The sequence below is a fragment of the Camelina sativa genome, chromosome 19 (assembly GCF_000633955.1).
Source record: "Camelina sativa cultivar DH55 chromosome 19, Cs, whole genome shotgun sequence".
In the NCBI taxonomy this organism is placed as follows: Eukaryota; Viridiplantae; Streptophyta; class Magnoliopsida; order Brassicales; family Brassicaceae; genus Camelina; species Camelina sativa.
In genome coordinates this window covers 227,307-241,328 of record NC_025703.1, presented here as the reverse complement: position 1 = coordinate 241,328, position 14,022 = coordinate 227,307, and the positions used below count along the sequence as shown (strand labels likewise).

Here is a 14,022-nt window from a genome sequence, read left to right as displayed (position 1 = left end):
TACCTTCTTCTGCTTGATGGCAGTCTTGGATTTGTATTTCCCTCTGTCCTCCCTACCCGCTTTAACTAACTCCAGCCTTTCTTCTTTTGTTAGTTTATGCCTTATGTGAGCCTGTGGATAAGAGTCATCAAAAAATTTCAGTTAACATCGAATCTGTGCGAGACATTTTGTGACAAAAATGGATCAGCTTCTCATAGTAACAGCTTACTTCAAGTTTGACTGGATCGACCAGCTTCTTACTTAGCTGATCAGAATCCGGAACTTTGAATCCTTTTCGAGCCAATGCAATTTTCACATCCTTCTTTGCCTGTATGTGACACCCAAACATCAACCACGTTGGACTTCTTTATACCAAAACAGAGGAAAAAAGAGCTTCTCTCTCTTTCGTATATTTATACCTTAAGTTCTTTGATTTTTCGGAAGTCCTCATTCGAAAGTATGCCATCACTTTCACCAAAAGATGGCTGTTCGCTCTTTGCTTCTGCGCATCTCTTCAGTGCTCGTAGGCTTGTATCAGCAGCGAGAAGACTCGCATCAAAATCTTCTATCTTCCGTTTCTTCCCCTTTGCTTTCTCTTTGTTTCCACTACCCTCCACGGAAGAATCAGAAGCTTCTCCTTCATCTTCTTCGCTTTCCGAATCAGTCTCGGCTGCATCAATGTCATTCTCCTCTTCCTCTTCATCACAACTGACCAAAGGATCAACATCACTACTATCATCTTCAGTGTTATTCATATCGTCACCATCATTAGAATCTTCTTCTTCAGCCTCGTCCTCAGTTCCACATTCATCAGGTATCAGTTCCTGTTCCATATCATCACTGCTAGGCAACGACACGTCATCATCGTCTTGATCATTATCACTTTCTTGCAATAACTCAACATTGGGAATATCGCTGAAGACAGTAACTTCTCCATATTGTTTAGGTCTGGCAATGGGACCTCCAGGACGGCCACGATCTTTTTTCACTAGAAGCGAAGGGTTGATCTGAAATTACAAAATGCTGTTAAATTTGGCTAACCACAATACATCGATTAACAGATCAAATGCTTCTTCTGCTACCTCTCTGAACAATGCTATGAGGGAACGAGATGCTGCTGAGATGGCTTTATTATGGGCGTGGTCCTTTTTATACCGAGCAAGATCTTGCAGCAACTCTTCTGTCATCAACTGAAACAAAAAAGACAATTCAGAAAAAAAAGGATTGGTGTTGTATAACTACATTTATATAAATGAGAATATTAAACCAGAGTTAAGAACTAGTTACCTCGTGAATCCTAAGGCACATTTCTCGTACCACATTGAGTCCGACAGCAATAGCCTGGTTACATAAATGAAAACAATGAATTAAAAAGAAGAAGAATATAGTAAATGATAGACAAAGCTTTCTAGTTAAGTCCCTTGATGTGAGAAAGCTTGAAATCACACCTCAGGAAGTGAACCGTTGTGTAAAAACTCATTTACTATTTGCTTGAACAGTGGCTCCACGGCACCCGAAGGTACCTGCCCGAGACAAAATTATTGCGAGGATTGAAGAATGAGAAAATAGATAATGCTTTAAAGTGGAAATGTTACTATACCACATCATGGCAAGCCTGAACCGCTGCTGCAAGTATATGTGTAGTGTCCTTTCTATCTTGCTGCATTTAAGAGCATACCTAGCTATTTTAATCAAATTTCAACAGAGAATTTTTAAAAAAGTCAGTTAGCAAATCTTACTTACCTTAGCATAGTTTTGAAGATAAGTATAAAAGCTTAATAAATGCAACTTGTGACGACCAATTGTTCGTGCAATAACTTTTATCATCATCAACCTGGTCTGCAACATGGAGGAAACCAAATAGAAAGTTAGTTAGCTCATATGTTTCTATAGAATGGATGAAGCGACTTAAATAATAGTTACCTCAACCCGTTCACTAGTTTTCCCAATGTTCTTGCCAGTCTGAAGCCGGGAAAGCAACCTCTCGGCAAAATTCTGTAAAAGAAGGAAAACATTCAATTATACACTACCGTAATTACTTTCCCTGCATATGACACACTACAAAAAGCTAGGAAATTAATGAACCTGTGCATCATTTAGATGATTAAGAGGTGAATAAGTTGAAGGGGTGTTCTCAGACGACGCACGCTGCTTTTTTTTAATACTTCGCATCGCGCGCTGCAGTTTTGCTTGCTTTTTCTTTTTGCTAGAAGATGTACCTTTGTTGTTAGCCTAAACATCGGAAGTGAAAATTCCTATCAACAACTAGTAAGCGTTTCATAATTCAAACTCTGTAATAAAATTCATGTATAATGTTGTTTACCATGTAAACAGCGTCTCTGTTAATCATAACCTGAGATGATTGCTTTGACTCCTCTTCATCGCCACTTGAAGCATCACTATCATCCTCATCGTCAATGTTGTCGTAGTCAAGAAGAAACCGAAGGGAAGATATCATGATCCTGAACATGTTATAAAAAGAGAAGTTAGTATTATCATCATATCAAAATATTTCACAGTTAGGAAAAATAAAGAAAGAGAAATATTATATTACCTAGGTGAAGTATGAAAGCACGCTTCACAAATAGCAATTGCTACTCTGTCATGTTTATCACCAAACCAGACCTTTCTCTTGTGAAGCTCACAAAGGGTGACAAGTGCTCGTTTAGCCTTGGCTTCATCTTCTTGCTAGAAAAAATCAAAATGATATTATCTACTTTATAAACTCAGTAACACAAAATCATCCCATGAGAAGGAAAATGAGATTAGAATTAACCTCCAACGTAGAGATCACAATCTTCTGAAGTGAATTGTGCCTTGGATCAGTGATACTCATCTTACGAATGGTCTGAACAATGTGAGAGAAAGCAATCTTTCGCAAGTTTTTATCACCAAGAGTCTGAATATCCAGAAACAGAGCCAGCAGATCCTCCATGACAAGACTCTTTTTTAACACACCAAGAAAACAGTTGAAGAATCATATCAACAAAAAAAACATACCTTTCGATTACAAGCAGCTCATATTAGTATCAATCACATGTTAAAAAACATACCTTTCGATTCATGAGAAGAATCAGAGCTTGCGCAACATGGTTCCTAAGCCCCGACGGCATTGCAAGGCATGAGGTACGGAGTAGATCAGTCAATTGTGCTGGAAATGCGGCTAGATGCTTCGGGTAAAACGGAGTGACATGAGCCAGAAACATGGCTCGGTCGCCGAGTTTCTTGGCAACGGAAGTTTCGGAGCCGACGGAGGAGAAAGTAAGAGCCGCCTGTTGCTGAAAGAGATCGACGGAGGCATTGAACTGTTTGTAAATCAATTGGACCTCCGTTCCGTAACCCTCTGGGTCACGCTTGATTTGACCCTGAAGGATAGGAAGGCTGAGATTCTCGGAGCTCCGACCAGACGCCTTCAAAGACTCCGTCATAAGACCTAGAGATCCGGCCATAATCAGAGAGGGAAAGAAACCCTTAGGGTTTATTATACAGACCAGAAAAAAAAAGAGAGACTTTTGAATTTTGATCTACTTATCCTTTAGGTTAAGTATTCACTGGGCTTTTATGGGCCTTTTTTACCCATTATACTAGTAAAATACTTCAGGCCCATCATTTACTTTTTATTCCATTTTTTGTTGTATTTTAAAATTTATGTCATTTAATAATAGGAATGGTGATTGAATAACATAGATATTAAAAAACTAAGATTGAAAATCAATTAATTTCAGGAAAAAAAAAGAAGGAAAAAAAACCAAGCTGATGCATGTAACTTTTTTAGATAGAATGTGGCATATGTTTTGTTAATATGGATCATATATTGATAATTACAATGAAAATGACATGAAACTACCAAACATTTAATAATTTTTTTTACTAACATGTCAACGTGTTATTGTTATATATATTTACCGCGTCGTCTTCCCTATTAACATCCATCCTTGTGTATGTGTATAGGCATACCATCTCGAAGTTGGAATTAACAACATGCACTAACTAAATTAATGGATACCAAAAACATAGTTCAATTTGAACATAATGACAATAACATTAATACAAACAATTAAATATTTAATAGTTGTTATTAAATATTTTTTCTTAAAATTGTATATAGATGATATACCCCCAACATAAAAGCAAAATCTATAAATTGAAAACTGGATTTGTTACATGCATTATTGCAACAACAAAAGAAAAGCAAAGAAAAACAAGGTGTACAAATTTTGTTTGTCAAAGGTCATTTTCATGAAATTTCATCCCATATATGTAATGTAATAATAATATAACGAAAATAAAAGTATTTGGAAAGCTATCGACAATTAAAAAAAAAAACAATCTGAGAGAATTAAAAATGTTTATGGAGAAATGACTGTAAGACCCTTATTAAGATCAGAACATGGCTTGAGAATCGGACGGTGAAGAATCAACCAAGTTGAGAATGCTATTCCAGTAGTTCTTGTTATCTTCATAGTAGTTAAACTCACTCTCGCCGGCTCCGGCAACGGAGGAGGACGGAGGAGCCTCGTTTTTTCCGGTGGGTAGACTCCGATTGATTGGATCACCGAGGAGAAGGCTCGTGAATCCTTCTCCTATTCCTTCCGTAGGACAAGGACAGTTGATTTGCCTAATCCAGTCGTGTTCGTGTTCTTTAACCACCAGACTTACATCGGAGGAGGTTGAGGAAGAGACGGCGAATTCAATCCTCGCCGGAATCTCAGATGATTCATTGTTGTTATTATTGTTTCTATTTCTGTTGTCCGTTGGAATTCCTAAAGGCATGATCATCAGAGGAAGATTCTCTGAGAATGTCACCGTCGATGTCGGAGATTCAAGCTGTTGATCTCCTGTTCCTATCAAAGTTTCCATTAATACATTACCAAAACCATTCAAAGTTTAGTTCTTTAGTTATAAAAGATTCAAAGTTTAGTTTTTTATGCCTCTTACCTTCGTTTGGTTTTGTTGACCAAATTGTTGATGTTTTGTGAGTGAAGCAGTGTTGTTGAGGAGCTGATTTGTTAAGGTTATTGTTTTGGTAATGGAGAAGCTTTGATTCTCTAGCTAGTCTTGCTTCAGCTTCGAGCCTAGCACTCTCCCATTGAGCCATATGGCTAAGCGTGGCTGCGTTCTTGGATTGACCTGTGGAAGACGAAAGGGTCTCGTTTTTGTGCTTGTGAGTCACTGGATCGATCCCCATTTTAAGCAGACGTTTCTTCAGGTGTGTGTTCCAGTAGTTCTTGATCTCGTTGTCTGTCCTTTTCGGTAAGTGAGTTGCAATCGCTGACCACCTATGAGATTAAAAGATCAGCCTTGGCTTTAAAGCAATCACCAAAGATTGAACTGTTTGGAGTGATACTTTCAGAGACTTTGACTGATAATAAATAGTTCACCTGTTTCCGAGGAGAGCATGGAGTTGGATGATGGTTTGTTCTTCTTGTACAGTGAATTTGCCTCTCTTAATGTCAGGTCTTAGGTAGTTAGTCCATCTGAGTCTGCAACTCTTTCCGCACCTTTGCAGACCTATAAGGAGTTTGAAGAAAGGTTTAGAATAGAGATAGATGACAAGAAGAACATATATGTACGGTTTGTGGAAGAGTAAAAGAGCAGAAAAATGTGTGGTTACTTACCGGCTTTCTCGGGCAAAGAACGCCAGCTTCCATGGCCATGTTCTTCAATATAAGCCAAAAGTTTCTGATCCTCTTCTGGTGTCCAAGGCCCTTTCTTCAGCCCGGCCTTATCACAACACGGTGATCTACCCATTATATCCGCAACACAAATTAGACTAATTTACTGAAGGGAGAAGAAGCTTCAGTCTGATCCTCCACTGTGTATAATGTATGGAATAGCTATCATTATAGTGATCACTATAATCACAAAGGCTGCTCTCTTGGCGTCACTCTGATATATAGATGGAGAAACACAACAGAGGATGTCTCTGTTTAGGTCCTGTAAGCGCCCCTTTTCCCGGTCTCTGACATGGATTGGCATTCAATTAGATGGGGTCGAGAGACATTATTACCTTTGTGGTTCCAACACCTTGATTTCCTTTTAAAGACTCTACAGAGCACCCAAAAAGTGGCCATCTTTACTCTTGGAATTGTACCCTCTTAACACAAGGTAAAACAGTGAATTTCAGAACCTGGAGTAAATTTCAAGGTCAACATCTATCAATAGCACTCACTTTGATAAACTTGCAACTTAGGATAACGTCATAGACAAGAATGTTTTTTTTCATTTCTTCTCATTAGCCTTAAACAAACTCTGTGGTCCTTGAACAGTTTTCACATTTAAACCAATCTTGTTATATTTTCCACATTTTTCTCGCATCAAAGTTCGCTATCTGACACTCTCTGATCTCTCTACATGTTCACTAAATCAGTAAATCTCAGTACTTGTATCTTAAACTAGGGTCAAAAAGATGCTCAAGGTTTCTTATTACAGGTTATCCTATATAAGGTCTGGTTTCTTGAAAGCTACTAAGTTTGTATTGTTACTCTCTCTTACTCACTGTATAACTAGTTACCCTAATAAGTTATACTGTTATACTACTTTATGAAAACGTGTTTATTGATTTCTTTTTGAGTTTTTTTTTTCCACATTTTTGTTAGCTTTTACAAAAACTCCACAATAGTAAATGCTGTTAAATGACGGTGAAGAGAAGTGGAAGCTGGCACTATAATGGGAAAAAGTAAATCAGACACAGAGGATTGATGATATTTGGAGAAACTTAAGAGCAAACAATCTTTATGATTTATAAATCCCAATTTTAGAAAAAAAGAAAAAGGGAAATGCAAAGTAGTTGCAAGTAATTAATTGATTGTCTATCTATGATGTCATTAGCTTAGACTTGTTCTGTAAATGGTAAAATTCTCCCTGTGGAAGCAACACAAGATTTATGCCAAACACATTTACAACCCTAAGTGTCATTTTCTCTTTAGATTTAGATCAGAAAACTATGACCGTGGTAAAAACGGAATTTCAACCATTGTAACTTTGAGTTTCTAACCTTGTAAATGGAGAGAGGAAGCACTAATGTGGTGGGGAGCAAGAAGAAAGGAGGTGAAAAACCTTTCCTTGTGTGATTCCTCCATCATTTAATGAAAGTCACACTGGCTGCTCCACTGTTGTTGGTGTCAATTCATCAGAAAATCTATTCTTTTCACAAAGAAAAACTAAGATAGACAATGAATGATGAAAAGTGTACTGAAACTTAACCATCAAAATAGTTACTTGATGAGGTAAAAAGTTATGGTTTACCATTTGAGCTGTAGCATATCATAAAGGCTGGGAAATTATCATATATGAATACTTGCAACTACATTTCTCGGCGACCGTAAAATTTTTACCTTGTTTCTTACTAACTATTATGCATTTTCTTTAGTACCATGCATACATGGTTTGGATAGTTTACAGGTTATCAAATGTTGTCGACAAAGGTAAATTTTGCTGCCAAGAAAGGTAGACGATTTAATGGCGGTGACGGTGACATTAAAGAGATTTTACTAGACCAAACAAAGAAAGAGTATCCTAGTGTGTGCCATGGCAGCAAAGGAGGATTTATTGAGGTGGGCTCCAAGCTTGAAGGGAGAGAAGAAAGTATCTTCATCGACTCAAACCATAAGACAAAATCACAAGGCTCAACGAATTGTAGCAATAAAAACTAAAATAAATTGGGAAAAAAGAAAAAATCATATTGGCTGCAAAAGATATAAAGGACAATGGGGACACTTTTATAAATGTCTTGCTGATTTCATATTGCCAGCTTCTACTCGTCAAACTTTTATGGTCCAAACAGTGCTCGATAATTAACCTTCATAGATGATGATGATGATGATGCCACTTGCCAAAATCACATCCATCCACGTAGCTGAACCACCCAATATAAAATGTGAGAAACTAAGAATCAATGAGCCAAGAAGAGGGGCCAAAGCTTTAAAGTCAACTGATAACCATTTGCTTTTTTACATCATCAGTTTTTGGACCAGAAATAATATAGTTTCTTAAATTCCCACATCAATGCTCCAAGTCTTTTGCATCAGTATGATCGCTCTACCGAAAAGAACAAGAAGTCACACGCATGGGAAATCAGTAAACAAGAAGTACGTACATGAATGCTCCAAGTCTTTTTCCTCATACTGTTTCAAACCTTTCATACAAAAACTATGTAAAACACTTTTTAAGTTGGCGTAGTAATTAAATTCTAAAGTACTCAAGACATAAAAACGCAGAGACTGTTAAGCTGCCCAACTTCTGTAACCTGTCACTGGATCTAGACATTCAATTCCCATTTTTCCTAATGGTAAAGAAGATGAAAACAACGCAAATTGTGCTATCTTTTAGGGGTTTAATTCAAGTAACAATATATTCAATAACTCATCCATGTCTGCGCCCAAACTTGCTTGTTCTCAGTCCAACCATCTCTCGGTAATTTATGCTCCGACCTTTTCATTCACTATCTTCAGCAAGACATGGCCCAATTTATCCAACTAAAAGTCAACAAAGAGGAAGGAACCAAACAGCACAGTTCTCATCTTAAACACAGTAGACCAAGTACTTTAAGTGAACTTACGGCAAGAAACAAGCCACGCAAGTTAAGAAACTACAACAAACTTAGTACCGTGTTAAAGGCTAGTTAATAATAGAATTAAAACAGTATTTGTTGATGTTATTCTTAACTGAGTTTTTCAACAAGATGCTTTTCAGTAAAAAAGAAACATGAAAAAGACTTTCCTATTCCATAAAAGAAAAGGAAATTTGCAAAGAGATTTGGCAATTCCTATCTATCTTAACATTTTTGAAATACATTTTTGTGCAACTCTTTTTAAAAAATCGATTTCCACAAATATCCTTATTTTAAACACTCTTAATCAAAATCATCAAGGTTATTTTCGTAAACATGTTTTAATGGGTCGGTTCAAAATTATAATGTACAACCCAAAATCACAATCGGATCCTTACTGATTATGTCAGTCGAAATTGGAAACAATATTGATTGTAGACTGAAGTTATGGTAATATTCCGATTATAACAAAACTATATATAAGCCAAAAAAATCGACCCTAATTATCCGCTAATGACTCTCCCAGATTATTAATCGAATAAACAAATTCCCTAATACGAGCATAATACTAGAATATACCTAACCAACCATTCTAAAAATTTAAAATTAAAGATATGTCAATATCTTTTAAACTTGGTCATCAAGCGTGTATCAACTAACGGTGACCAAACCTTACCATTATGTCAACATTATAAATAGATGTCATTCACACAACCTTTAAGCACCACACTCCACTACATAAATCATAAGCAAAGCTAGAATTGATTTTCTTTGATTACAAGGTTAATATCACCTATTATGAGTGTTACGATTATAGATACTATTGTTTTGTTTCTAATATTTTGTTGTTTCTTATTTATCAAGATCTTAAGATGCTAAGATCCATGCAACAGTAAAAAAAGATTTGGTCAATCGTTATGTGAATTCTTTAATCATTTGTTTACCTCAAGCAAAGAGTCTGCAATCGATTAGTTATATTTATAATCATTTGTTTTTATCTTTTTTTTCTTTATAACACTAGGGTTTATATAATTATATTTGATTAAATTGTTAATATTTCTTTCAGTTATGTTGTAACCAAATTGTTATATTTTGTGTTTGTAAAAATTTAAAAATGTGTTTTACTCTTCAAAAAAATTAATATAATTTATTATTATAGTTTAAGAATATTACATTCTTATAGATATATTACCAATAGAAAAGCTATATTTATTTCAAAGTAAACTAACTTATATTCACTAATGAATTGTATTAAGACTTACAAGTATTAATTTATTTTCAAATATAAATGTATTTGTATTTTTATTCAAATAAGTGATATTTATTTTCAATGTATAAATCTGAGATGGCATATAATACCATTTTCAGTTTAATTCACATATTTTTTCAAATTCGACCAAAAAAAAATATAACATTGTAACATCTATACTGAAATTTAATTCACATATATAAACAATGTATCATTAAAACAATTATTTTGTTATACTAATTTAAATTATAAAAAAAAATTGACCCGTAGTGTACCACGGGGTAAATCCTAGTTAGGAATAGAATAGGAATTTAAGCTTGTATGACCACGACCTATTGTGTATAAATAGGGAGCCTAAGCTTTTGTAGAGGTGAGCACAAAAGAGCAAGAGAATTCTTAGACATTAAGGTTATGTGGGTTCTTGTAGGAAAGCATAATGCTTAAGGGGATTAAGGGGTTTGTCTTGAGAGGTTCTTGGATTGTGTATAGATCCATGAACATGAGAGATTAGATAATTGATTGAGTGAAACTTGTAAGTTTACTAAACAAATTGTCTAATAAAGAAGTTTTATTTTGAAGAACCCCTGTCTTAGTTTGTGATTCAGTTTGTGTCTCAGTTTCCATACATATCAATAGCTCTTGCGTTTTCAGTATTAATGGACTTTATAGAGTAGTCCCTTCATAAACAGTACAAAGAGTTTGAGACCCTCGCGACAAAGACAACGAGTACGTTATATTAAGAGGATTGTAATAAGGATTTGAGATTTAACTGATAGTTAGTTCAATGTAGGGTCAAGAAACAGCTTGGACTTTGAAGTCCCAAGTCTCTATGACCAAATCAATAGTGTTTTGTGTAGAATTTGATATCAAACTGCCTTGCTTTCATTAATCTGCTTATATACATGACTCGATTAGGGTTTACACAGAACACATACAACCGACTAAGACGTGATAAATACGTAACAAGCCCATAATTACTAAGCCCATCGATACATATGATATGTACCCCAATACTCCCCCTCAAGTTGGAGCATGAAGATCCTGAATGCCCAACTTGGACACTATATACTCAAACTGACAACGACCAAGAGCTTTGGTAAAAATGTCCTCGAGCTGTTCGTTTGTACGCACATGATGAGTAGAAAGGGTACCATTGAGAACCGCATCACGAACAGCATGACAATCATTTTCAATATGTTTAGTCCGTTCATGAAAAACGGGGTTGGACGCAATATGCAGAGCAGCTTGGTTATCACAATAGAGATGAGCGGGAGAGCACTGTTTGACACCCAATCCTGTCAATAGCTTGCGTAACCACATAATTTTCTTTAACGCAAAAGCCATTGACCGATATTCAGCTTCAGCTGAAGAGTGAGAAACAACATCTTGCTTCTTTGTTTTCCAAGCGATAGGTGAATCACCAAGTAAAACGACATAAGCATTAAGAGACCGACGCGTTAAAGGACAAGACGACCAATCCAAATCACAGTACACGTGAAGAGACAAATCTTGATCGGCTTTAAGAAGTATACCTTGACCCGGAGCACCCTTAAGAAAACAGGCAACACGCAACGCAGCATTCCAATGAGCCTCGCGTGGTTCTTTCATGAACAGAGTAACTAAGCTCCGGACGAGTGTGAAGGAGATAGAGTAAATGACCAACCAGCCGACGATACAGTTTAGGATCAGTAAGAAGAGGACCATCATCGAGAGGAATTTTGTGATTTTGCTCAAGAGGAGTAATGGCAGGCCGCACAGCCGTAGTACCACTATCAACAAGAAGATCCAAGGTGTACTTGCGTTGAGACAAGAAAATCCCCTCCTTACCATGACTAACTTCAATACCAAGAAAATATTTAAGCTTACCCAAATCTTTCATAGAGAAACAACGGCTGAGATATTCCTTGAATTTTTGAATCATGTATCCATTGTTACCAGTAATGATAAGATCGTCAACATATACAAGAACCCGTAACTCAATGTCCTTATGAGAGTAAATGAACAAAGAATAGTCATCATAGGATTCCACAAAACCAAACCGAAGAAGAGAATCCAATAAAGAGCCTGTTTAAGACCATAGATAGACTTGCGTAAACGACAAACTTTTCCAGGATGCGAATGACGGAAACCTGGGGGAAGCTTCATATACACTTCTTCTTCCAAATCACCATGAAGAAATGCGTTGTTGACATCCATTTGATAGACCTCCCAGTGATTAGCCGCAACAAGACGAAGCAAAGTACGAACCGTAGTCATGCGGACAACAGGAGAAAACGTTTCATTGTAATCCTCCCCCTCAACTTGATTATTACCAAGAGCAACAAGACGGGCTTTGTAGCGTTCGATGGAACCATCGGAATGATACTTGGTCTTGTAAACCCACTGACTACCGAGAGCAACTTTTCCCGGAGGCAAATCACAAACATCCCAAGTACGTTTCACCTCAAGAGCATCAACCTCTTTGTGCATAGCATTGTTCCACACTTTGATCTGGACAACCTCTTTAAAATGCTTAGGCTCGACATTGGTGGTGATGGCCGCCAAAAAATGCCCTATGACGTGGTGAAAAACTTTTATCGGAGATAAAATCAGTTAGAGGGTAGAGCACAGTACCTAGATCTGATGACGAGGACTGGAGTGGAGAGTCGGAGAGAACGGGTGATGCGTCGGGTGTACATATCACGGAGTTGGTAACATAATCTTTTAACCAAATAGGCGCATTCTTGGGTCTTGTACTCTGTCTAGGAACAACTGGCTCAACAACTGGCTCAACAGTGGATACCACAGGCAGTAAATCAGTAGAAGGAGACAAACCCTCTGTGTGTGATGAGGACGAATCAACAAGACCATCTTGGTTAGCAGGTGGAGCGAGTGTCGGAACAACAGTCGTAGGAACGAGTGTTGTAACAGGAGAGAGAGCAGGCAAAGATGCAACAACACCATCTTCATCAACACTATCTTGAGCAGCATGAACGAACGAATCAACATTATTCGCATCAGATCTCCCCCTTACTATAGGAGACGAAGACAACGCCCAATCATCATCATGAGAGGTAGCAGGAGAGACAACAACCGGAGACGAAGAGGATGCTTGGTCATAAGGAAAAACATCTTCATTAAAGACCACATCACGAGAAATTATAAACTCAGTACGCTCAAGATCATAGACTTTCCAACCTTTCATACCAAATGGATAACCAACAAACATACACCGTCGACTACGTTCACCAAACTTGTCTTTATCACGAGACACACGATGAGTGTAACACGCCGATCCAAAGACACGAAGTTGATCATACACAGGTTTACAACCATGAAGAACCTCGTATGGAGTGCGACCACCAAGAACAGAGGAAGGAGTCCGATTGATCAAATAAGCAGATGTAAGAACAGCCTCCCCCCAAAATTTGATAGGCAAATGTGCTTGGAACAACAACGCACGAAAAACATTGAGAATGTGTCTATGTTTGCGTTTGACACGTCCATTCTGTTGTGGAGTCCCGACACACGATGTTTGATGAATTATACCTTGCTCACGAAAATAGGCAGAAAGACACATGAATTATGTACCATTATCACTACGCATCATTTTCACCGACTTGCCAAACTGTTTTTCTGTATAGGACAGAAAATTCTTTAAAACAACACGCACTTCTGACTTTTTGAGTAACAAATACGTCCACACAGCTCTTGAAAAGTCATCGAATATCGCCAAAAAATACACAGCACCACAAGAAGAAGGAACACGATATGGCCCCCAAACATCACAATGAATCAAGGAAAAACAATCACTGGTTTTATTAATACTTTCTGGAAAAGTTTCTCTTGTTTGTTTTGCCCGAAAACAAACATCACAAGAGTGAGAACCAACACACGTAGATGAATGAGAAAACATAGGTAAAAAGGAAAACACCGAATAACTTGGATGTCCTAAGCGCTTATGCCACAAGGCTTGATCAGAAGAGACTTTAACCGTATGTATCTTTGCAGTAGCAACATCCGTAAGATAGTACACCCCATCACGTTCTTCCCCGGTCCCAATCCGAGTCCTCGAAAAACGGTCCTGTAAGAAACAAATAGTATCAGTGAATGTTGCAAAACACTTCGTTTGTTTCACAATTTTTGAGACCGAGAGTAAGGTGCAAGTTAAATCAGGAACATAAAGAACATTAGTCAACTTGACAGTGTCCGAAAGAGGAAGAACTCCCATGCTTGTGGCATTGGTTTTACTACCGTCAGCAAA

At 37.2% G+C, this 14,022-nt stretch overlaps 2 protein-coding genes across 2 annotated transcripts in view; both read right to left on the bottom strand.

Annotated features, from left to right (window-relative positions):
* LOC104767285 (protein SDA1 homolog) overlaps positions 1-3,474 on the bottom strand; it is a 4,346-nt gene extending 872 nt beyond the window's left edge. Inside the window, exons 1-14 of the mRNA XM_019240763.1 lie at positions 3,033-3,474; positions 2,756-2,923; positions 2,534-2,667; positions 2,303-2,441; positions 2,065-2,211; positions 1,903-1,974; positions 1,723-1,818; positions 1,580-1,639; positions 1,428-1,502; positions 1,267-1,320; positions 1,062-1,169; positions 399-986; positions 209-307; positions 4-111 (exon numbers count right to left, since the gene is read on the bottom strand). Coding sequence (XP_019096308.1) covers positions 4-111; positions 209-307; positions 399-986; positions 1,062-1,169; positions 1,267-1,320; positions 1,428-1,502; positions 1,580-1,639; positions 1,723-1,818; positions 1,903-1,974; positions 2,065-2,211; positions 2,303-2,441; positions 2,534-2,667; positions 2,756-2,923; positions 3,033-3,428 — 2,244 coding nt within the window. The 5' untranslated portion in view covers positions 3,429-3,474. The remainder of the gene's footprint in view (positions 1-3; positions 112-208; positions 308-398; positions 987-1,061; positions 1,170-1,266; positions 1,321-1,427; positions 1,503-1,579; positions 1,640-1,722; positions 1,819-1,902; positions 1,975-2,064; positions 2,212-2,302; positions 2,442-2,533; positions 2,668-2,755; positions 2,924-3,032) is intronic.
* LOC104763751 (protein ODORANT1-like) lies at positions 4,279-6,319 on the bottom strand. The gene is made up of 4 exons (XM_010487119.2): positions 5,598-6,319; positions 5,361-5,490; positions 4,918-5,258; positions 4,279-4,823 (listed from the first exon to the last, which is right to left on the bottom strand). Exons 1-4 carry the CDS (start codon positions 5,728-5,730, stop codon positions 4,363-4,365), a joined length of 1,065 nt encoding a protein of 354 aa, XP_010485421.1. The 5' UTR covers positions 5,731-6,319; the 3' UTR covers positions 4,279-4,362.